At 45.6% G+C, this 23051-nt stretch overlaps 1 protein-coding gene across 4 annotated transcripts in view; it reads right to left on the reverse strand.

Moving 5' to 3' along the window:
* Positions 1-732: 732 nt before the first annotated feature.
* TDRD10 (tudor domain containing 10) overlaps positions 733-23051 on the reverse strand; it is a 53199-nt gene continuing 30880 nt past the window's right edge. For 3 of the 4 annotated variants that reach the window (XM_019954421.2, XM_019954428.2, XM_070785581.1), the window contains 7 exons: positions 9348-9390; positions 8734-8824; positions 8215-8362; positions 7833-7978; positions 7454-7608; positions 1340-1410; positions 733-1142 (listed from right to left, as the gene is read on the reverse strand). In XM_019954421.2, the coding sequence (XP_019809980.1) occupies positions 1110-1142; positions 1340-1410; positions 7454-7608; positions 7833-7978; positions 8215-8362; positions 8734-8824; positions 9348-9390 (687 nt within the window). In that variant the 3' untranslated portion in view covers positions 733-1109. The other variant, XM_070785583.1, reaches the window with a different exon arrangement.

Raw genomic sequence — 23051 nt, forward strand, 5'->3', positions numbered from 1 at the left:
TTCATGTCTTGCTGCTTCAGGTGGACGCAGAGTTCACCGGAACCACTCAACGCTGCTCTAACCCTACCACACCCACCTGGTACAGGGTGCTCATTATGCTGAGGTGGAGGTAAAGAGGGCAGGCACCCACAGGAAAACTCATTTCATTGAGCTGAGATCTAGTTCTCAAGGCCTCTGCCTTTTCTCTGAACTTACCACCAGCCCCGGCTGGAACGTACTATAGGCTGTGTTTTTAGTTATGTGTGCTGTGAGCTGTCCTCTGTACGATGTATTTTGTAATGTATTTTTCTCATCTACCAAAGGATGGAACAAATAAAATTATTTAAATAGTTTGGCTCTAATCAAATTATTATTTAAAGAAAGAATGGGGGGTCACATTCGCCTGATGTAAAGGGAAGCGCCAGCTCCTGTGCGCTATAGCTATATAAACAGCAACTCTCCAAGAAGATCTTCCACTTTTCTCATCAAACTTAGCAGTCCTTTCTATGACCTTACGTTAGGCTCCTAGTGAAGTTACATGGTTAAGGGAAAAAAAAAAAGGCCGCATCATCCGGAACCAGTGTTCTGTCTACCAAGAAGGCGAAGAGAAAAGAAACTTATCTTACGCAAGTGTACATCTATGTCCCACACAAGGTTTGAATAGCTGGCACATGGCAGCTCCCAGTCTGTGGCTTCAGTTTTAGAGGGCAAGGTTGGGGGGTTGGTGGTTAGATAGGAATCAGTCACCCCAAATGTGAAGCATGCCAATTTATTCACCAAACCAACAGATCAATGTTTAGATCTCCCTACCTGATTCTATGATGGAATGCCAGGAAAATTAAGCAGTGGGCCCCTTCATTCTCCAGAATCTGTCAGGACAACTTATATCATGCTCTGGGGTTACAAAAAAAAAAAGAAAAAATACACTGGCTACATCAGACCTCCAACCTCATGGAAGCTTCCCTGTTTGGTTCAAATGTTCGCAGTGAAGACACACGACACATTGAGAAGTGAGCTGGGGAAGGCAAAGGGGTATCCAATCAGTCCTGGGCACCCCCAAGGCCTCAAGAGTGAAAGGGCAGGGTGGGTAGAATCTAGACAGGAGAGGGAACATGCTGATTGGAGCCACGTCACTCAAACTCTTCGAACTTCAGGATGTGTGACTGGAAGAGAAAGAGAAAATCTGAGTGGGAAGGAAGGACCGCCCCCCCAGGCAGTCCACCCAACCCCTGGACAACTTCAGGTTGCTTCCTCTACAGGAATAACAGATAAATATGCAGCATCCAGGCTGAGGCCAGGGGGTGGCTGCAGCTGAGACCCTGGGGTGGGAGGGAAGGAACAGTAGACACAGGGCCGTTACCTCCAAGTTCAAAGCACCAGTGATTTTCCCTTTGAGGATGCGATGGATAACCTGATTTGAACTCAAAATACCTGCAAAACAAAATTCAAGAACAAAACCTTGGTATTTCTTGGTCCGGCAGGAGGAGCAAGGGAGGGAAGTGAGAGGCTGGGGCTGCAGGAAAGGGTTCTGGCTGCAGACCAACTCATGCGGACAAGTCTCTGCTAGTCAGAGCTCACTCCCAGCTGCCAGGATAACGTGAGATAATCAGCACTGAAGAGGGAGGAGAGGGGGAGGGCAAAGTGAGAGCACATAAAAGGAAGCATTATACTTGTTAAAATGATTACGGGTATCTGAGATTGCACATTTCCTAATGGAAATTCTGGGGACAGAAAACGGTTCACTCAACTCGGCTCTGAGTTTTGGCTGGAGAGATGTAAGTTAAAAGACAGAGAGCCTTTATACCATGACGAGCGAGCATTCCTACCTGCTGGGACAAGGCAGGGCAGGGCGCTGGTCAGACACTCGCCTTTATCCAGTCTGCCCTTACTCAGCTCATGCCATTCCCACCCCCCCACACTCTGGGGCTGTTTGTATGCGTGCAACTGGCTCATATCAAGGGGTAGACCTCAGTTCTACCCTCACCCAGGCCGTTTTCTTACTATGAAACATGAAGGAGTCCCTTTCATTTTTCTGAGCCTTACTTTCCCCATCCATAAAATTGTACACCTGCCCACCTGGCCTCAGGACCACAGTCCACATGAGAGCTGAGCAGCCCCCCACCTGGGCTGCACACTCTGGCCCCTCTGACAGGCTTGGAGCTGCTCTTAAAGGGCAGGGGGCTCCTTACTCTGGGCTACCCTCCAACACCAGAGCAGTCAGGTTCGGCCTACAAGAAGCTCCCCAGCCCTGTCTGCTGTGTGAGTCCCCAAGCTGAGCCTCTTCATGCAATGACCCAAGGCGACCTCTGGGTGGTGCCCCCTCACCGCTGGGCACAAGCCCATACGCCTAGCAGGGAGGCTTGGCGCTGCACTTGCTGCACTTTTCCATCTTAGTTTGTGTGTGTGTGTTTCTTCACATCCACTTCTCCTCAGGCCCTTAAAGCATTCTTTCACCCTTTCACATCTCACTTAAACCCCAGTCTTGAGAAGAGCCAGAGCAAAGAAGTGGCCTCTCCATTTCAAGGTTGCAGAACTGAGGCCCCACAGGTGTCCAGATCTAAAGTAACAACCCCTCACATCATGTACAAAAATAAACTCGAAATGGTTTAAAGACTTAAGTATAGACATGACACCATAAAACTCCTAGAAGAGAACACAAAACATTCTCTAACAAAAATCATAGCAATATTTTCTTAGATCAGTCTCGCAAGGCAAGAGAAATAAAAGCAAAAATAAACCAATGGAACCTAATCAAATTTAAAAGCTTTTCCACAGCAAAAGAAACCATAAAACAAAAAGACAACAGACAGACTTGGAGAAAATACTGGCAAATGATGCAACCAACAAGGGGTTAATTTCAAAAATATACAAACAGTTCATACAGTTCAACATCAAAAAAACAAACAACCCAATAAAAAAACGGGCATTAGGGGCTTCCCTGGTGGCTCAGTGGTAAAGAATCTGCCTGCCAATGCAGGAGACACGGTTTCCATCCCTGGTCCAGGAAGATCCCACCCACTGCAGAGCAACTCAGCTCATGCATAACTACTGAGCCGGTGCTCTAGAGCCCAGGAACCGCAGCTACTGAGCCCACGTGCTCAACTGCTGAACACCATGTGCCCTCGAGCCTGCGCTCCACAACGAGAGAAGCCACCACAGTGAGAAGCGGGCGCACAGAGAGGGCAGCCCCCACTTGCCGCAACGAGAGAAAAGCTTGCGCAGCAACGAAGACTCAGCACAGCCAAAATAACCAAATAAATAAAATTATTTTTTAAATGGGCATTAGACCTGAATAGACACAGAGGTGGCCAATAGGTACATGAAAAGATGCTCAACATAGCTAGTTACTAGAGAAATGCAAATCAAAACCACAATGAGCTATCACCTCACACCAGTCAGAATGGCCATCTTCACCAAGTTCACAAATAATGCTGGAGAGGGTGTGGAGAAAAAGTAACCCTCCTGTACTGTTGGTGGGAATATAAATTGGTGCAGCCACTATGGAGAACAGTATTTATTGTTGTCGTTTAGTTGTTAGATCCTGTCCGACTCTTTTGGAACCCCTGGACTGTAGCCTGCCAGACTCCTCTGTCCGTGGGATTTTCCCAGGCAAGAACACTAGAGTAGGTTGCCATTTTCTTCTTCAGGGGATCTTCCCCACCCAGAGATCGAACTTGTGTCTGCTGCCTTGGCAGACAGATTCTTCACCACAGAGTCACCTGGGAAGCCCTGGAGAAGAGTATGGAGGTTCCTTAAAAAACTAAAAATAGAGTTACCATAGGATGCAGCAATCCTACTCCTGGGCATATATCCAGAAAAAACAAAAACTCCCAACTCAAAACAATACATGTGCCCCAGAGACTTCCCTGGGGGTTCAGGGGCTAAGACATCACACTCCCAATGCCAGGGGCCCAGGTTTGATCCTTGGTCAGGGAACTAGATCCTTCCTGCATGCTGCTACTAAGAGTTCACTGCTGCATCTGAAAAGATCCCGCAAGCCACAATTGAGACCCAACACAGCCAAATAAATAAAAGATACATGCACCCTGAAGTTCACAGCAGCAGGATTTATAATAGCCAAGGCATGAGAGCAACCTACGTGTCCATCAGCAGAGGAGTGGACAAAGAAACCACAGAAAAAGAACGAAACAACGCCATCTGCAGCAACAGGGATGGATCTAGGGATTATCATATTAAGGGAAGTCAGATAGAGAAAGCCACATATTATGTGATATCACTTATAATTGGAGTCTAAAAAATAAAACAAATGAAAATATTTACAAAACAGAAACAGATTTAGAGACACAGAAAACAAAATTATGGTTACCGACGGGGTGGGGAAAGGATGAATTAGGAGTATGGAATTAATAGAGCACCAAATGCGAAGAGCTGACTCACTGGAAAAGACCCTGATGCTGGGAAAGATTGAGGGCAGGAGGAGAAGGGGAGGACAGAGGATGAGATGGTTGGATGGCAGCACCGACTCGATGGACATGGGTTTGGGTGGACTCCGGGAGTTGGTGATGGACAGGGAGGCTGGCGTGCTGCGGTTCATGGGGTCGCAGAGTCGGACACGACTGAGTGACTAAACTGAACCATTATATGTAAAACAGGTAAACAAGAAGGATTTAAAATATAGCACAAGGAATTATGGGGGTTCCCAGGAGGCTCAGTGGGTAAAGAACCTGCCTGCAATGCAGGAGACACAGGCAGGTACAGATTTCACCCTGGGGTCAGGGAGATCCCTTGGAGGAGGGCATGGCAACCCACTCTGGTATTCTTGCCTGGAGAATCTCACGGACAGAGGAGCCTGGCAGGCTACAGTCCACAGGGTCTCAAAGAGTCAGACACTACTGAAATGACTGAGCACGCACACACAGGGAACTACAGTGAATATCCTGTAATAACCTCTTATGGAAAAGAAACTTAAAGATATATATAAATACACACACACACACACACAACTGAATACACAGAAGAACTGTACAAAAAAGGTCTTGATGATGCAGATAACCTCAATGGTGTGGTCACTCACCTAGAGCCAGACATCCTGGAATGTGAAGTCAAGTGGGCTTTAGGTAGCCTTACTGCCAATTAAGTTAGTAGAAGTGATGGAATTCCAGCTGAGATATTTAAAATACAAAAAGATGATGGTGTTAAAGTGCTGCACTCCATATGTCAGCAAATTTGGAAAACCCAGCAGTGGCCACAAGACTGGAAAAAGTCAGTTTTCATCCCAGTTCCAAAGAAGGGCAGCACTGAAGACTGTTCAAACTCCTGGACAATTGCGTTCACTTCCCATGCTAGTAAGGTTATGTTCAAAATCCTTCAAAGGCTTCAGCAGTACTTAAATCGAGAAATTTCAGATATACAAGCTTGGTTTAGAAAAAGCAGAGGAACCAGAGAACAAACTGCCAACATTCGTTGGATCAAAGAAAGCAAGGGAATTTTGGAAAAGCATCTACTTCAGTTTCATTGACTACACAAAAGCCTTTGACTGTGTGAATCGTAACAAATTTCAAAATTCTTAAAGAGACGGGAATACCAGACCATCTTACCTGTCTCATGAGAAACCTGTATGCAGGTTAAGAAGCAACAGTTAGAACCCTGTATGGAACAACTGACTGGTTCAAAATTGGGAAAGGAGTATGACAAGGCTGTATATTGTCACCCCGTTTATTTAACTTATAGGCAGAGTACATCATGTGAAACACTGGGCTGGATGAGTTACAAGCTGGAATCAGATTGCTGGGAGAAATATCAACAAGCTCAGATTTGCAGATGATACCACTCTAATGACAGAAAGCAAAGAGGAACTAAAGAGCCTCTTGATAAGGGTGAAAGAGGAGAGTGAAAACACTGGCTTAAAACTCAACATTAAAAAAACTAAGATCATGGCATCTGGTCCCATTCAGTTCAGTTCAGTTCAGTCGCTCAGTCGTGTCTGACTCTTTGCAACCCCATGAATCGCAGCACGCCAGGCCTCCCTGTCCATCTCCCAGATCTCCCAGAGTTCACTCACACTCACGTCCATCAAGTTGGTGATGCCATCCAGACATCTCATCCTCTGTCGTCCCCTTCTCCTTCTGCCCCCAATGCCTCCCAGCATCAGAGTCTTTCCCAATGAGTCAACTCTTCGCATGAGGTGGCCAAAGTATTGGAGTTTCAGCTTCGGCATCATTCCTTCCAAAGAACACCCAGGGCTGATCTCGTTTAGAATGGACTGGTTGGATCTCCTTGCAGTCCAAGGGACTCTCAAGAGTCTTCTGGTCCCATTACTTCATGGCAAATAAAAGTGGAAGAAGTGGAAGTAGTGACAGATTTTCTCGTCAACTTGGGCTCCAAAATCACTGCAGATGGTGACTGCAGCCATGAAATTAAAGTTGTTTGCTCCCTGGAAGGAAGGCTAAATAACATATTAAAGGACAAACCTAGATAGCATATTAAAAAGCAAAGACATCACTTTGCCAACAAAGATCCGTAGTCAAAGCTATGGTCTTTCCACTATGGATGTGAGAGTTGGGCCATAAAGAAAGGTGAATACCGAAGAACTGATGCTTTTGAACTGTGGTCTAGAGAAGACTCTTGAGAGTCCCCTGGACAGCAAGGAGATCAAACCAGTCAGTCCTAAGTGAAGTCAACCCTGAATACTCATTGGAAGGACTGATGCTGAAGCTGGAAGCTCCGATACTTTGGCCACCTGAGTTGGTCAATAGGCAACTCATTGGAAAAGACTCTGATGCTGGGAAAGACTGAAGGCAAAAGGAGAAGAGGGTGACAGAGGATGAGACAGTCGGATGTGGCATCACTGACTCAATGGACATGAACTTGGGTGAACTCTGGGAGCTGGCGTGGGACAGGGAGACCCGGCATGCCACAGTCCATGGGGGTCACAAACAGTCAAACAGGACAACTGAACAGCAGCAGCAAATAACTGAATCCCTTTGCTGTAGACCTGAAACACAATATTGTATATCAATTATACTTCAGTTAAAAAACATAAAATGATAAACATCACATCAGGGAACAGCCTTGTGTCCACTGCTCTAACCCCTATCATTGGTCTTCAAATACCACTTTTCTTCTACAAAGAATCCCTCTCTGAAGAAATCTTAAGCGAAACTCAATGTACATGAAATAGATGGCAGCTGAGCAGTTCTGGCAGAAGCAAGAGTGGGAGGCCTGCCCTCCCCTCACCCCACCCAGAGAACCCAGCCTTCAGGCAGCACCTGAGGTCCCCTCCCAGATCTTGTTGTTCGGAGAGACCAGGTATGAAAACCAAATTCTCCAGAACGCTCGGCAAGGGGCAGATGCTGAAAACTAGGGTGAGACCAGAACAACAGAGCCTGAAGGGAAGGCATCCCAGGGGCCTTGGCTGCCCCTACGCAGAAGCCATTCCCGCTCAGGTGCCCGGAGGAACGCACAGCATCTACCGTCCCCTGGGTCCTCTGGAGGAGGGTGGAGGGAGCCTTACCTTTCTCCAGCATGAAGGGCTGAGTCAGCGGGGGGATGGTCCAGAAGTTATCACCGTCCAGGGTGCGCAGGGACTGCACAGGGATGGTGGCCGATCGGCCAAAATCCACGAACATGACCACCACCCAGGAGTCCACGCGGTCCAGCACCCAGCACCTGGCCAGAGGGAGGGAGAAGAGGTTTGTCCCACCTGGTGCCACACAGAGCAGTCTTCATGGAGAGGGCTGGAAGCTCTGGGCTAGGAAGAGAAAGAGCTTCCTATGCTGTTCCCTGCCTTGGGTGGAGAGGTGATCACAGGAATGATCTTGAGAGAAGCAGCAGCAAAGACACGGGAGTCCGCAGGATGGAGAGGCAAGCCTCCAGCCCTGCCCGGCACACACCTGTTCCAGGCCGGGCCGTAATCGCCCAGGTGGTATTCGGCCAGACCGCGCGTCCCGCGCCGCACCGCTGAGTCCTGCAGGTAGGGCTGCCGCTCCTCCGCCTCGGCCAGGGCGCTGAACAGGGCCTGCATGTTCTGGTGCAGTGTCTGTGGACGGTACAAACGCCGCGGGCCTCGCTGCCTGTCCGTATCACACGTCTGTCTTGGCAGGTATCACCTGTTACATCAGCACCACTGATCCACCCCAAGGGAACCCAAGGTACGAGGTGGGAGAGAGAGTGAGGCCGAACCAGGGATCAAAGTACGGCCCCTGTGGATCCTCACCCCAGGGGGGCCGCACGAGGAGGGATCCAAGCCCCAGAGGACCACCAGTAAGCCCGTACCTCAGTGATGTGCATGGCCCAGAAGAAGGGGGTCTGAGGGACAGTACTGGTCACCAACAGCCCCACCTCCCCGCTGATGCTGGGGATGGTGGCCAGCCAGCCCAGGTCTCGGAAACATTCCCTTAGGAGCAGCACCAAGAAGGACCCTCTGTGCGAAGGGCAGGGAACAGAGGGAAGGGGGTGAACACAGAACAATCTGACCGCCTGTCCTGGGGATGCTGGGCAGGAGAGTCACCTTGACAAGAGGGCTGTGGCCCTCCCCAGGGTGGGGACAAGACAAGTGCCTCGGACACTCTGATCTCAGGGCATCCAGGGTGGGGAGAGTCCCAGGCCATCACCATACAGAAAAGGAGACGGACTTTGTAAGTCACGATGGGTCACGGCCTTAGTGCTTGGGTCTGATGCGGGAGTTCTGAAAACTTGATTCCCCACCCTCATACCATCCCTGCCCCCACCCTCTAGGGACCGAGCAGACGTTTGCAATTGCCATTTGCTGGTGGCCTCTACACCTCCGCTCACCTCATTTCCATGGGAACTGCAAAGAAGCTTGTCTTGGATTTTTCTGTCTCACAGGGCTCACCAGAAGCTTTAGGAGTGAGCTGTGGACAAGCTGGAAGGCAGAAAGTGGAGTCCTGGAGGCACCAGGGCGGTCTCAGAGGGCTGCCCCCCACCTCCTCCTCAAGAGACCCCAGAGGTAGGATGAGATGGGCGGTGAAGCTACATCCTGCCCGGTCTCAGCCTCTAGACCCTCTAGGGGAGGGTGTGCTGGATGATCTTTCGTCAACAAAGCATCCCAGGGACCTCCCTGGTGGTCCAGTGGCTGGGATTTCACCCGCCACTGCAGGGAGTGCGTTTTCAGCCCCCGGTTGGGGAGCTAGAATCCCACATGCCTCATGGCCAAGGGACCAAACCACAGAACAGAGGCAATGTTGTAACAAATTCAACAAAGACCTTAAAAATGGTCCACATCAAAAAAAAAAAATCTTAAAAAAAAAAGAAGGCATCCTAGAGGAATAAAAATATTTTCCACACTGAGGGGTCAATGCGGGACAAAGCTGGAAGGAGGCTGGGAGAGGTAAATCGGGAGCTGCAAAGGCACATCCTGGGAACAGATGGCAGCTGGGGAATCTCACCAGTGGTTCCAGCAAATCCTTGAGCAGAGGCCTTCTCTGAAATCTAGGGAGAAAGAGAAAAGGCATCACTCAGACATGGCGGTGTTCATCTCACTGTTTACATACTGGGTCTCTCCAAGTGGATTTGGATGAGACCAGCAACAGCCCCTGGACTGACACAGGCTTCAGCTGACTTTGGGGACCCCCCATCCCGCTTTCTCCATTCTCTCAGGGGATCCTGAGCCAAGTAAAGACAGGAGGTTCAGGAGCAGGGAGCGGGGAGGGAGGGCATGCTGCCAGGAACGCTCACCAGGACCTGCAGGCACAGAAGCCCAGCACTGCTTAGCCCCAAGGCCCCTGTGGGCACTTCTCCGGAAAGAGGAGGAGAAAGGGGTAGGGATGGCTACTCTGGTGCAGGTCTGGGTTGAGACAGACTACAGACCTGCAGCCCCCAATCCACACTGGCTTCCCTTTGTCAACTGTCCTGATCTGGAAAACCCCCACCCTGGTTACACCCACAGATCTGCCTGCCCGGCTACGTTCCTGCTTCCCCCACACCTCCCCACTGCCAGAGAACACACACAGCCGCTGTTCTCCAGTGGACATGCCACAATCCTTCCATAAGCCCCTAGTGAGTTTCCTTCTTTCCCTCCAATGGATGACACCTCACCCCCTCCGCTCTTCAAACCCTCCACACCTCACACCCAACACCCACCCTGTGAACTTGCTTCTTCATCAGGAAGTTCCTGATGAAGCAACTGGAAGCGGGGGACCCCCTCATCCTCTCACCACCCAAACCACCCCCCAGCCCGCTCTCTCTGCCCATTACTGTGGCCACCAAGCACCTTCCCACTGTGCTTACAGAGAAAACCCAAAGTCCCCACGTGGGCCCGCCAAGGCCACCATGATCTACCCTCTTTCCACTGACCTCTTCTCTGCCCACTCACCCTTGAGGCATGTGCAGGCAGTCCCTCTGTCTAGCATGTTCGTTCCCTGGTCTTCCCACGGTTGGCTGACTTTACACCCAGATCTCAGCCGCCACTTCCTCACGGAGAGGAACCCTAAGAGCCGTTTCAGTGGCCCCTCTGCTCTCCATCACCTCACCTCATTTTAGTCCTACGTTTGCCTCTTCCTACTGAGACAGGCTGGGCCTGGGACCCTTTGCTGCAGTGCTCGCAACCGGACAAATGTCTCCTCCAACAATAAAATACAAGGAAACTCTAAGGGACTAAAAATAACTGCGTGCGCGTGCAGTCAGGGAGAATCATGGACAACAAGATACGAAAAAGATGGGAAACCCAAACCCAATGCCGCTTCTGAAGACTGGGAGCAAAAGCAGGCTGCTGTACCTGCCCCATGCACAAAGACATGGGCTCACCACCGAAGCCACCTCTCCGGCCTGAGCCCTGGACACGCCCCTGCTCACCCCATGTAAGGACCCAGCTGAGCCCACCTTGGGAACTAGCAAGAGAGCTTGGTGCTCGTTTCCCCTCCTGGTGCTGCTGCAGAGGGGGACCCAGTAAAGCCTTGCCTGAATTTCTTGTCTGGCCTCTAATCAATTTCTACAGATTAAGGAGGCCAAGAACCCTGGTTGGTAATACTATCTGACATTTTCTTTTTCCTCTTTTTTTTGGGGGCGGGACGGCATTTTCTTATTTATTCACTTTTTTACGGGTTTACTGTATGTGTATTTCCACTGGAATTTAAGCCTGATGTGAACCACAACTCTCTTCTGACAACTACCTTCATGGCCAAGGAAACCTCAGGGAACAGTGTCTGAGACATGTTAAGTAAATATATGTGAGAGAAAGAGACAGAAGGAAAGAGAAAGGAGGAGGGAGGAAGGAGAAATGAACTGGGGCAAATTCTTAATATAAACCTTGGTTTCCTCTTCAATACCATGAATCATACCTGATGTGAGGATCTACTTTGGTCAGCATCTGTTCAGGACACGACACAAAACAGATGCTTGATAAATGGAAGAGAGGTTAAGGGACTTCCCTGATGGTCCAGAGCTTAAGAGTCCACCTGCCAATGCAGGGGACACAGGTTCAGTCCTCAGTCCAGGAAGATCCCACATGCTGCAGGGCAACGAAGCCCAGGCGACACAGCACCTGAAGCCCGCACACCCTAGAGCCCGTGCTCCGCAACAAGAGAAGCCACCGCAAAGAGAAGCCCCTGGGCCACACCCAGAGAGTAGACCCTGCTTGCCGCAACCGAAAAAAGCCCAAGTACAGCAACGAAGACCCAATGCAGCCAATAAATAAACAGAATTTTAAAACAGAGAGGCTAAAAGTGCAGGTTCTGGAGTAAGACTGGGCTCCAATCTTGGATCGAGAACTTTAAGGATCGAGCTCCTTAACTTTGGCCTGGTTCCTTGGCGTCTCGTCCGTAGGACAGGAGAGTAGCAGCACCTATTGCTGGGTTTAAACAGGTTCATACAGCAAAGCAATCATTACAGAGCCCGCAGAGTGAGCCCTCCGCGAAGGCGAACTACCACAGTCAACCAAGGGAGCCCAGATAAAATCTCCACGTGAAATCATTCTGCCCCTGCTGTTGCTGCTGCCGCCGCCAATTTGCTTCAGTCGTGTCCGACTCTGTGTGACCCCACAGACGGAAGCCCACCAGGTTCCCCCGTCCCTGGATTCTCCAGGCCAGAACACTGGAGTGGGTTGCCATTTCCTTCTCCAATGCCTGAAAGGAAAAGTGAAAGTGAAGCCGCTCAGTCATGTGTGACCCTTAGCGACCCCATGGACTGCAGCCTACCAGGCTCCTCCATCCCTGGGATGTTCCAGGCAAGAGTACTGGAGTGGGTTGCCATTGCCTTCTGTTAACCTACGACAAAGCAAAGTGAGTGTAAAAACTCTGCTCTAGCCAAGCACTGCTGCTGCTGCTGCTAAGTCGCTTTAGTCGTGTCTGACTCTGTGCGACCCCATAGACGGAAGCTGCCTTTTTATTTGAATAGGGCTTTCCAGGTGGCGCTAGTGGTAAAGAACTTTCTTGGCAATGCAGGAGACAGATGTTTAAGAGATGCAGGTTCAATACCTGGGTCAGGGAGATCCTTTGGAGAAGGAAATGGCAACCCACTCCAGCAATCTTGTCTGGGAAATGCTCATGGACAGAGCAGCCTGGCGGGCTATGGTCCATAGGGTCACACAGTCGGACACGACTGAAGTGACTTAGCACTTAGCAAGGCAGTTCCATATACCAATCTCAAGAACCAATTATCAGCAGGGGTGTCAAGCTAAAAATTACTATTAATACAGAAACACTGAAAAACATTCCAGGTCTAATTATTATTCCCTCATGATTTGAGAGATATAAATATAACAAGCCTATTTTGTCAGTTTGTGAAATTCAGTTTCAGAGGAAAATCTATACAATTGTCATCCAACCACCAGAGCAGACACATCACTCAAAAACAAACGTCACATTTCAGGATACGCATAACACAGAAGTGGCCACCTAGAAGCTGCAGCAACCGAGGCAGCACCTCAGGAACTGCCAAACCAGCCGATTTTAATTAAGTTCTGTTGTTGCCACAAGCACAGTAACTCTACGCCCCGATCAGTCAACAGCTGTTAATGGTCTACTTTGTTCTGGGACACTGCTACCAGCTGGCCAAGCATTCCAAGAGGTGGCCTGCTCCAGAAGCATGCAGGGAAGTCCCAGCAGTGGAAGGGAAGTCATAGGGCACACAAAGGTCCGTGGCCAGAAGGCTTCTGGGGGCTGGGGGCACCGACCTCGTGTGACACTCAGAATAGCAGTGGCCTCCCTGGGATTGCTCACTGCAACACCCTTGGCCTGCTGCGTCCACCCTGGACCATCACTTTTAAGGTCCTGTCTCTACCTGGGGAACCACACCTGGAGCTCCCTGACAGGCATATCCTAGTGGAAATTTAAAACTTAGAGCTTAACCATCAACTGCTTTCCTGCCACCCAGTACCACCTTGTACTTCTTGCGTTTCTATGTGCTGGGCTCAGAGGGACAAAGAGAATAGACACAGGCCTTGACCTTGGGGAGCTACACCGAGTCACTCCACACATATCTATACAATGCGTTCGTTCTGGACACAGCCATCACAAAGCTCACAATCTGGTGGGGGCAGGAGACAAGAAGTATACAAAGAAGTATAAGGTCGATGGCCATAAGGGCAAAGAAGATTCACAAGGCAAGGAGAGGGACAAGAGGGCAAGCGTGGGGGAGGGCGTGACAGCTGAGCAGAGGCCCGAATGAACTGAGAAGGCAAACCCGCAGGCATCTGGGAGATGAGCCTTCCTGCCGAGGACGCCTGAGGTCCTAAGGTAGGGATGTGCTCACCCTATGACACTGCAGCCGGAGTAACAGGCATTTGCATCTCTTACCTGTACCACCCAAGACACGTCTTCTGCTTCCAGGCCCTTGGAGTCTCTTCCCCAGGGTCCCTTTAAAACCTAAATCTAAGTGAACAGATGAACTAATGGTGGCACATCCATGCAACAGAATACAACTTAGCAATAAAAGGAAGAATTGCTGATGGTGTGACCACATGGATGATTCTCAATAACATTCTGCTGAGTGGAGGAAGCCAGACACAAAGAAGCACGTATGGCACGAGTCCATCCACACCAAACTCTAGAAAAGGATAACTCTCATCTAAACTGATGGAAAGCAGATCAGTCATTGCCTGGGGCCACGAAACAGGGAAAGGGCACAAGAGAATCTTTGGGGTGACTGAAATGGTCTATATTTGACTGTGACGGTAGTAAATTCATCAAACTGTACACCTAAAAGGGGTTCATTTTATGTAATAATTCAATGATACTTCAATAGGTGATTTTTTAGTATAAATTGATTAAATCTGGCTAGGTCATTCTGTGCTCAAACCCTCCAGTGTTCTCACTATTATGTGACTATGTAAATGCCAACTGCTGCTGAATCAAGTTATACACCATGAAAATTTTTAATTTTTAATACTAAAAATGTATTATGATTATTTTTATCCTTATACAACCTTCTCCAGGAATTAACTGCTCCTTTTTCCCCATTTACTTAGATTTCCTTAAATTTCTGGCTAAATCAATAAAACAAAGAGCTGGATCCTTTGAAAGGATTGACAAAATTAATGAACATCCAGTAAGACTGAAAAGACGACACAAATTGCCAAAATCAGAAACAAATGGGATATCAATATACACCTCACAGATATCAAAAGGATACCAAGGGAACATAAAGGACAACTCTACACATAAATACAAACATGAAGTTTGACAACTTAATACAAAATATACCACTTTAAAAACTATAAACTATCAAAACTCACCCAGTCTGAAATAGTTGATTTGATGAGCCCCATTACTGTTAAAGAAACTGAACTTATAATTTAAAAAAAAAAAAAAAAAACTCAGGAATTCCCCGGAAGTCCAGGGGTTAGGACTTGGCACTTTCAGTGCCAGGGGCCCAGGTTCAATCTCTGGTTGGGGAACTAAGATCCCACAGCCCCGCCCCAAAAAAAGAAAAGAACAAGGAAACCTCCAAGCTCAGATGGTTTTACTAGAGAATTCTACCAAACATTTAAAGAACAGTTAATGTAGTTCTATACAGTCTTTTCCAAAAGGAGGGAACACTTCCTGATTCATTTTATAGAATGCATTTATACTGGTATTCAGTTCAGTTGCTCAGTCATGTCCTACTCTTCGCAACCCCATGGACTGCAGCATGCCAGACTAGTATTACCATGATATTAAAACCAAAGATAGTATCACACACACACACAAAAAAAAACCCACAAAAGAACAATATCCTTCATGAAAAATAGATGCAAAAATCCACAACAAAGTATGATCAAATAGAATTTAGCAATATGTAAAAATAATTATACACCATGACCAAGTGGGTTTTAGTCCAGAAATGCAAGGCTGGTTCAATATGTGAAAAATCAGTCAAGGTAATCCATATTAACCAGGCTAAACAAGAAAAATCACACATTCATATCACTCAATACAGAAAAAAAACATTCAACAAAATTCAACATCTGTTATAGGTTGAATTATTTCTGCCCCCTCAAAAAATATCTGTGGAGCTCCAAAGCTCTAGTACTCAGATTGTGACCTTATTTGGAAACAGGACCTTTATAGACCTAAGAGACGTAAAACGAAGTCACTAGGGCGGGTCCTCACCCAAAACGAGCGTGTCCTTATGGAAAGAGGAAACCTGAACATGGAGCCCGACGCAGATGGAAGCCCACATGAAGACACGTAAGGAGCGTGTTACGTGAAACGGAAGACTGGGGTGACGCCTGTAAGCCAAAGAACACCAGGAATTATTGGCAAACCACCCGAAGCTAGGCAGAGGCAAGGAATAACTTCCCCACAGGTTTCAGAGGGACCTTCGCCCTGCTGACACCTTAATTTTGGTCCTCTAGCCTCCAGAACTATGAGACGATCAACTGCTGTTGTCCTAAGCCACCCCGCTTGTGGTACTTTGTGACAGCAATCATAAGAAACTACTATAACAATGACTCATGATTCAAAAAAAAGGAAACTCTCAGAAAAACAGGAATAGAGGACACTTTCTTCAACTTAATAAAGAATATCCATCCAAAAACCTATGATAAAATCATGCTTTATTGTGAAAGACTGAATCTTTTTACCCTAAAAGAACAGGGCAAGGATATCCACACTCACTACTCTACTTCAGCATAGTGCTGGGAATCTAGCCAGTACTAAGAAAAAGAAACAAAGACACACAGATCAGAAAGAAAAAAAAGTAAAATAAAACTGGCCTTATTTGCAAATGACATTACTGTCTACACAGAAAACCCCAAGAAATCTACCAAAAAACCCCCAAATTCCTATCACTAATAAATTCAGCAAAGTAACAGGATATAAGGTAAATAGAAAAAAATTATATTTCTATACACTACCAATGAACAAGGAGACCGAAACCAAAAATACAGTGTCATTTATAATCACTCAAAATTAAATACTTGTGTCAACCTAATAAAATATATTAGAACTTGTATGCTGTAAACTATACAGTCTGATTTAAGAAATCAAAAAAAAGGTCTGAATCAATGGAAACACATACTGTGTATTTATGTTCATGGACTGGAACTCCCAACATATAATAAAGATATCAATCCTCCTTAAACTAACACATGAGTTTAAAGCTATTGCCATCAAAACTCCAGTCAAGAGGGGTGGAGCGAAGGGAACTCTCCTACACTGTGGATGGGAATGTAAATTGGTACAGCCACCATGGAGGTGGCTTAAAAAACTAAAAATAGAGCTATCATATGACCCTGCAATCCCACTCCTGGGCATATATCCAGAGAAAAACATGATACAAAAGGATACATGCACTCCAAGGTTCACTGCAGCACTGCTTACAACAGCCAAGACATGGGAGCAACTTAAATGTCCATCAACAGATGAGTGGATAGACACGTGATACACATATACAATGGAATATTACTCAGCCATTAAAAAGAATAAAAATGGCTTTTGCAGCAACATCTCATGCTGGGTGAAGTAAATCAGACAGAGAAGCATAAACATCATCTGACATCCTTTATATGTGCAATCTAAAAGGAAATGATACAACTGAACTTAAAAAACAGCAGGAGAGTCACAGATTTAGAGAACAAACGTATGGTTGCTGGCGGGGAAGGGATAGTTAGTTTGGGATAGACATGTACACACGGCTATATTTCAAATGGATAACTAACAAGGACCTACTGTACAGCACATGGAACTCTGCCCAATGTTATACAGCAGCCTGGATTGGAGGGGAGTTTGCAGGGAGAATGAATACATGTATGTGTATGGCTGGGTCCCTTTGCTGTCCACCTGAAACTGTCACAACATTATTAACTGGCTGTACCCCAATAAAAAATTAAAAGCTTTAAAAAACAAAAAAAAAAAAACTCCAGTCAAAATTAGTGGAGGTATAGATTATCCTAAAATCTATATACAAAGGCAAAAGAACTAGAACAGCTAAAACAATATTGAAAAACAATAAGTAGAAGCAATCTCCTAACTTCAATACTTCTTATAGTTATAGTAACTGAGACTACATGAGACATTAGACATGTAGATCAATGGAACAAAACTGAGGACCCAGAAATGTGTTGTTGTTGTTCAGTCACGAGTCCTGTCAGACTCTGTGACACCACGGACTGCAGCACACCAGGCTCCTCTGTCCTTCACTAGCTTCCCGAGTTTGCCCAAATTCATGATCATTGAGTCGGGGCTGCCATCTAACAATCTTCATCCTTTGCTGCCCTCTTCTCCTTTTGCCTTCAATCTTTCCCAGCACAGGGTCTTTTCCAATGAGTTAGCTAATTGCATCAGGTGACCAAAATATGGAAGCCTCAGCTTCAGCATCAATCCTTCCAATGGGTATTCAGGATTGATTTCCTTTAGGATTGACTGGTTTGATCTCCTTGCAGTCCAAAGGACTCTCAAGAGTCTTCTCCAACACCACAGTTCAAAAGCATCAATTCTTCAAAGTTCAGGCTTTTTTATGGTCCAACTCGCATATCCATACATGACCACTGGAAAAACCATAGCTTTGAGTACACAGACCTTTGTCAGCAAAGTGATGTCTCTGCTTTTTAATACACTGTCTAGATCTGTTGTAGCTTTCCTTTCAAGGAGCAAGTGTCTTTTACTTTCATGGCAGCAGTCACCATCCACAGTCATTTGGAGCCCAAGAAAATAAAATCTGTCACTGTTTCCACCTTTTCCCCTTCTATTTGCCATGAAGTGATGGGACTGGATACCATGATCTTAATTTTATGAATGTTGAGCTTTAAACCAGGTTTTTCACTCTCCTCTTTCACCCTCTTCAGAGGCTCTTTAGTTCCTCTTTGTTTTCTGCCATTAGAGTGTTATCATCTCCATATCTGAGGTTGTCGATATTTCTTCCATCAATCTTGATTCCAGCTTGTGATTCATCCACCCCAGCATTTCGCATGATGTACTTTGCATATAAATTAAATAAACAGAGTGACAATATACAGCCTTGTCATACTCCTTTTCCAATTTTGAACCAGTTGTTCTATGTCCAATTCTGCTGCTTCTTGACTCACATAAACGTTTCTCATGAGGCAGGTCAGGTGGTCTGGTATTCCCATCTCTTGAAGAATTTTCCACAAATTGTCGTGATCCACATAGTCAAAGGCTTTAGCGTAGTCAATGAAGCAGATGTTTTTCTGGAATTCCCTTGCTTTTTCTATGATCCAATGGATGTTGGCAATTTGATCTCTGATTCCTCTACCTTTTCTAAACCCAGCTTGTACATCTTGAAGTTCTCAGTTCACATACTGCTGAAGCCTAGCTTGAAGGATTTAGAGCATAAACGTACTAGTATGCGAAATGAGTGCAATTGTGCAGTAGTTTGAACATTCTTTGGCATTGCCCTTCTTTGGGAATAGAATGAAAGCTGACCTTTTCCAGTCCTGTGGCCACTACTGAGTTTTCCAAATTTGCTGGCATACTGAGTGCAGCACTTTAACAGCATCGTCCTTTAGGATTTTAAATAGCTCAGCTGAAATTCCATCATCTCCACTAGTTTTATTCATAGTAATGCTTCCTAAGGCCCACTTGACTGGACACTCCAGGATGTCTGGCTCTAGTTGAGTGATCACACCATCGTGGTTATTCAGATCATTAAGACCCTTTTTGTATAGTTCTGTGCATTCTTGCCACCTCTTCTTAATCTCATCTGCTTCTGTTAGGTCCTTACTGTTTCTGTCCTTTATCATCCCCATCCTTGCATGAAATGTTCCCTTGGTATCTCCGATTTTCTTAAAGAGATCTCTAGTCTTTCCCATTCTATTGTCTTCCTCTATTTCTTTGCATTGTTCATTGAAGAAGGCTTTCTTATGTCTCCTTGCTATTCCCTGGAACTCTGCATTCAGTTGGGTATATCTTTCCCTTTCCCCCTTGCCTTTTGCTTGTCTTCTTTTCTCAGCTATTTGTGAAGCCTCCTCAACCACTTTTCTTCTTGCATTCTTTTTCTTTGGGATGGTCTTGATCACTGTCTCCTGTGCAATGCTATGAACCTCTGCCCATTGTTCTTCAGGCACTCTAACAGATCTAATCCCTCAAAACTATTTCTTGCCTCTACTGTATAATCATAAGGAATCTGACTTAGGTCATACCTGAATGGTCTAGTGGTTTTCCCTACTTTCTTCAATTTAAGCCTGAATTTTGTAATAAGGAGCTCATGATCTGAGCCACAGTCAGCTCCTGGTCTTGTTTTTGCTGACTGTATAGAGCTTCTTCATCTTCAGCTGCAAAGAATATAATCAGTCTGATTTCACTATTGATCATCTGGTGACGTCCATGTGTAGAGTTATCTCTTGTGTTATGGGAAAAGGGTGTTTGCTATGACCAGCATGTTCTCTTGACACAACTGTTAACCTTTGTCCTGCTTCATTTTGTACTCCAAGAACAAACTTGCCTATTACTCCAGGTATCTCTTGACTTCTACTTTTGCATTCCAATCCCCTATGATGAAAAGGACATCTTTATTGGTGTTAATTCTAGAAGATGTTGTAGGTCTTCATAGAACCGTTCGGCTTCTTGGGCATTAGTGGCTGAAGGACAGATTTGAATTACCATGACACTGAATGGTTTGCCTTGGAAATGAACTGAGATCATTTAGTTGACTGATTCCTAGCTCCTGCTTGACCATGTCCAACTTACCCTGATACATGGACCTAATGTTAATTCCAGGTTCCTATGCAATATTTTTCTTTACAGCACTGGACTTGACTTTCACCACCAGACACATTCACATTTGAGCGTTATTTCCACTTTGGCTCAGCTGCTTCTTTCTTTCTGGAGCTACTAGTAACTGCCCTCTGCTCTTCCCTAATTTCATATTGGACACCTTCTGACCTGGGGAGTTCACCTTTCAGTGTCATATCTTTTTGCCTTTTCATACTGTTCATGGAGTTCTTGAGGCAAGAATCCTGGAGTGGTTTGCCATTCCTCCTCCACTTAACCACAATTTGTCAGGACTCTCCACTATGACCCGTCCATCTTGGGTGGCCCTACATGGCATGGCTCATAGCTTCACTGAGTTATGCAAGTCCCTTTGCCATGACAAGGCTGTGATCCATGAAGGAGGATGAAAAAACAATGGGTCCACATAAATATTCCCAATTTTGATAAAACTGCAAAAGCAATTTAATGGAGGAAATGGTGCTGGAAAAACTGAACATAAGAAAAAAAAAACTCGACCTAAGTTTCAAAGCATATACAAAAATTAACTCAAAATCAAAAGGGGCTTTACAATGTAAAGCCACATAACTTTTTAAAATAGGATAAAATCTTTGTACCATTTTACATTCCCACCATATCAAGGGTTCTCTACATCCCCTCCAGGATGTCACTTTTTAATTTTAGCCTGATAGATATATAGTGATATCTTCTTATGGTTTTAATTTACATTTTCCTAATGTCAAATAGTCAATCCTCATTCCAGTTCCCAAGAAGGGCAGTACTAAAGAATGTTCAAACCACTGGACAATTGCACTCATCTCCCATGCTAGGAAGGTCATGCTCAAAATCTTACACGCTAGGCCTCAGCATTAAGTGAACCAAGAACTTCCAGACATCTAAGCTTTAGAAAAGGCAGAGGAACCAGATATCAAATTGCCAACATTTGCAGAATCATAGTGAAAGCAAAGGGAATTCCAGAAAAACATCTACCTCTGTTTCATCAACTACACTAAAGCCTTTGACTGTACGGACTATAACAAACTATGGAAAACTCTTAAAGAGATGGGAATACCAGACCATCTTAGCTGCCTCCTGAGAAACCTGTATGCAGGTCAAGAGGCAACAGTTAGAACCCAGTATGGAACTGACTGGTTCAGGATTGAGAAAGGAGTACAACAAAGCTGTTTGTTGTCATCCTGTTTATTTAACTTATACAGTAAGCACATCATGAGAAATGCCAGGATAGATGAGTTACAAGCTAGAATCAAGATTGGTGGGAGAAACATCAACAAACTCAGATATGTGGATGATACCACTCTAATGGCAGAAATTGGAGAGGAAATAAAGAGCCTCTTGATGAAGGTGAAGGAAGAGAATGAAAAAGACAACTTAAAACTACATATTAAAAAAAACCAAGATCATGGCATCTGGCCCCATTACTTCATGGCAAATAGAAGGAGAAAAGGTGGAAGTAATGACAGAGTTACTCTTTTTGGGCTCTAAAATCACTGTGGATGGTGACTGCAGCCGTGAAATCAGAAGAGGACTGCTTTTTGGCAGGAAAGCTATGACAAACCTAGACGGTGTGTTGAAAAGCAGAGACATCACTTTGCCGACAAAGGCCCTTATAGCCAAGGCTGTGGTCTTTCCAGTGGTCATATACAGTTGTGAGAGCTGGACCGTGAAGAGACAGAGCACTGAAGAATTGATGCCTTCAAACTGTGCTGCTAGAGAAGACTCTTTGAGAATCCCTTTGACAGCAGAGAGATCAAACCAGTCAATCTTATAGGAAATCAACCATGAATACTCATTAGAAGGACTAATGTTAAAGCTGAAGCTCCAATATTTTGGTCACCTGATGCAAAGAGCCAACTCACTGGAAAAAACCCTGATACTGGGAAAGATTGAGGGCAGAGGAGAAGAGGGCAACAGAGGACCAGATGTTTGGATGGCATGACTGACTCAATGGATATGAGTTTGAGCAAACTCTGGGAGATGGTGAGGAACAAGGAGGCCTGGTGTGCTGCAGTCCATGGAGTCTCCAAGTCGGACACGACTGGGAGACTGAACAACAATACTAATGATGTTGAACATCTTTGCTTGGGCTAGGGCTGGCCAAAAAGCTCTTAGACCTGACAACAAAAGCATCATTCATAAAAGGAAAAATAAATAAACTGGACTTCACTGAAATTTAAAACCTTTGTTCTACAAAAAATCCTATTAGGAAGATGAAAAAAAATGAGCTACAGAGTAGGAGAAAACATTTGCAAACCATGTATCCAACAAAGGAGTAGTATCTAAAATACATAAAGAACTCTCAAACTTCAATGGCAAAAAAACCCCAAACAATCCAATTAGAAAATGGGCAATAAAAAGAAAGATATTTCAACAAAGGTGATATACTAATAGTAAATAAGCACATGAAAAGGTCTTCAATAGCATTAGCATCAGGGAAATGCAAATTAAAACTGTAATAAGATATCACAAATATACCTACCAGAGTGGCTAAACTTTAAACGTGACATCCTGGAGGGGTGTCTGAGAACCCTTCATACATTCACAGTGAAATGTAAAATGATACAGTCACTGAAAACCGTTTGGCTGTTTCTTAAGAAAGGAAGCATGTAATGACCATACTATTCAGCAATTTTAATTTGGGGCATTTATCCCAGAGAAACACACAAACTCTATACATGAAGATCTATAGCAAATTTTATTTGTAATAGTCAAAACCTAGCAACAATGTAGATATCCTTCAATGGGTAAATGGTTAAGCAAACTTTGTACATCCACACCATAGACTACCACTCAGCAGGAATAAACTGTTAGTATACGCAACAGCCCCTGGATGATCTCCAAAAATTATGTTGACAGAAAAAAGCCAATCCCAAAAGGTCACATACAATGTTTTTCCATTCACATAACATTCCCGAAACTGAAGAAATAGAGAACAGACTAGTTGTTCCAGGGACTAAGGTGGAGGTGGGGATGGGAGGGAGGTGGGTGCGG

The sequence above is a fragment of the Bos indicus genome, chromosome 3, assembly GCF_029378745.1.
Source record: "Bos indicus isolate NIAB-ARS_2022 breed Sahiwal x Tharparkar chromosome 3, NIAB-ARS_B.indTharparkar_mat_pri_1.0, whole genome shotgun sequence".
NCBI lineage: Eukaryota > Metazoa > Chordata > Mammalia > Artiodactyla > Bovidae > Bos > Bos indicus.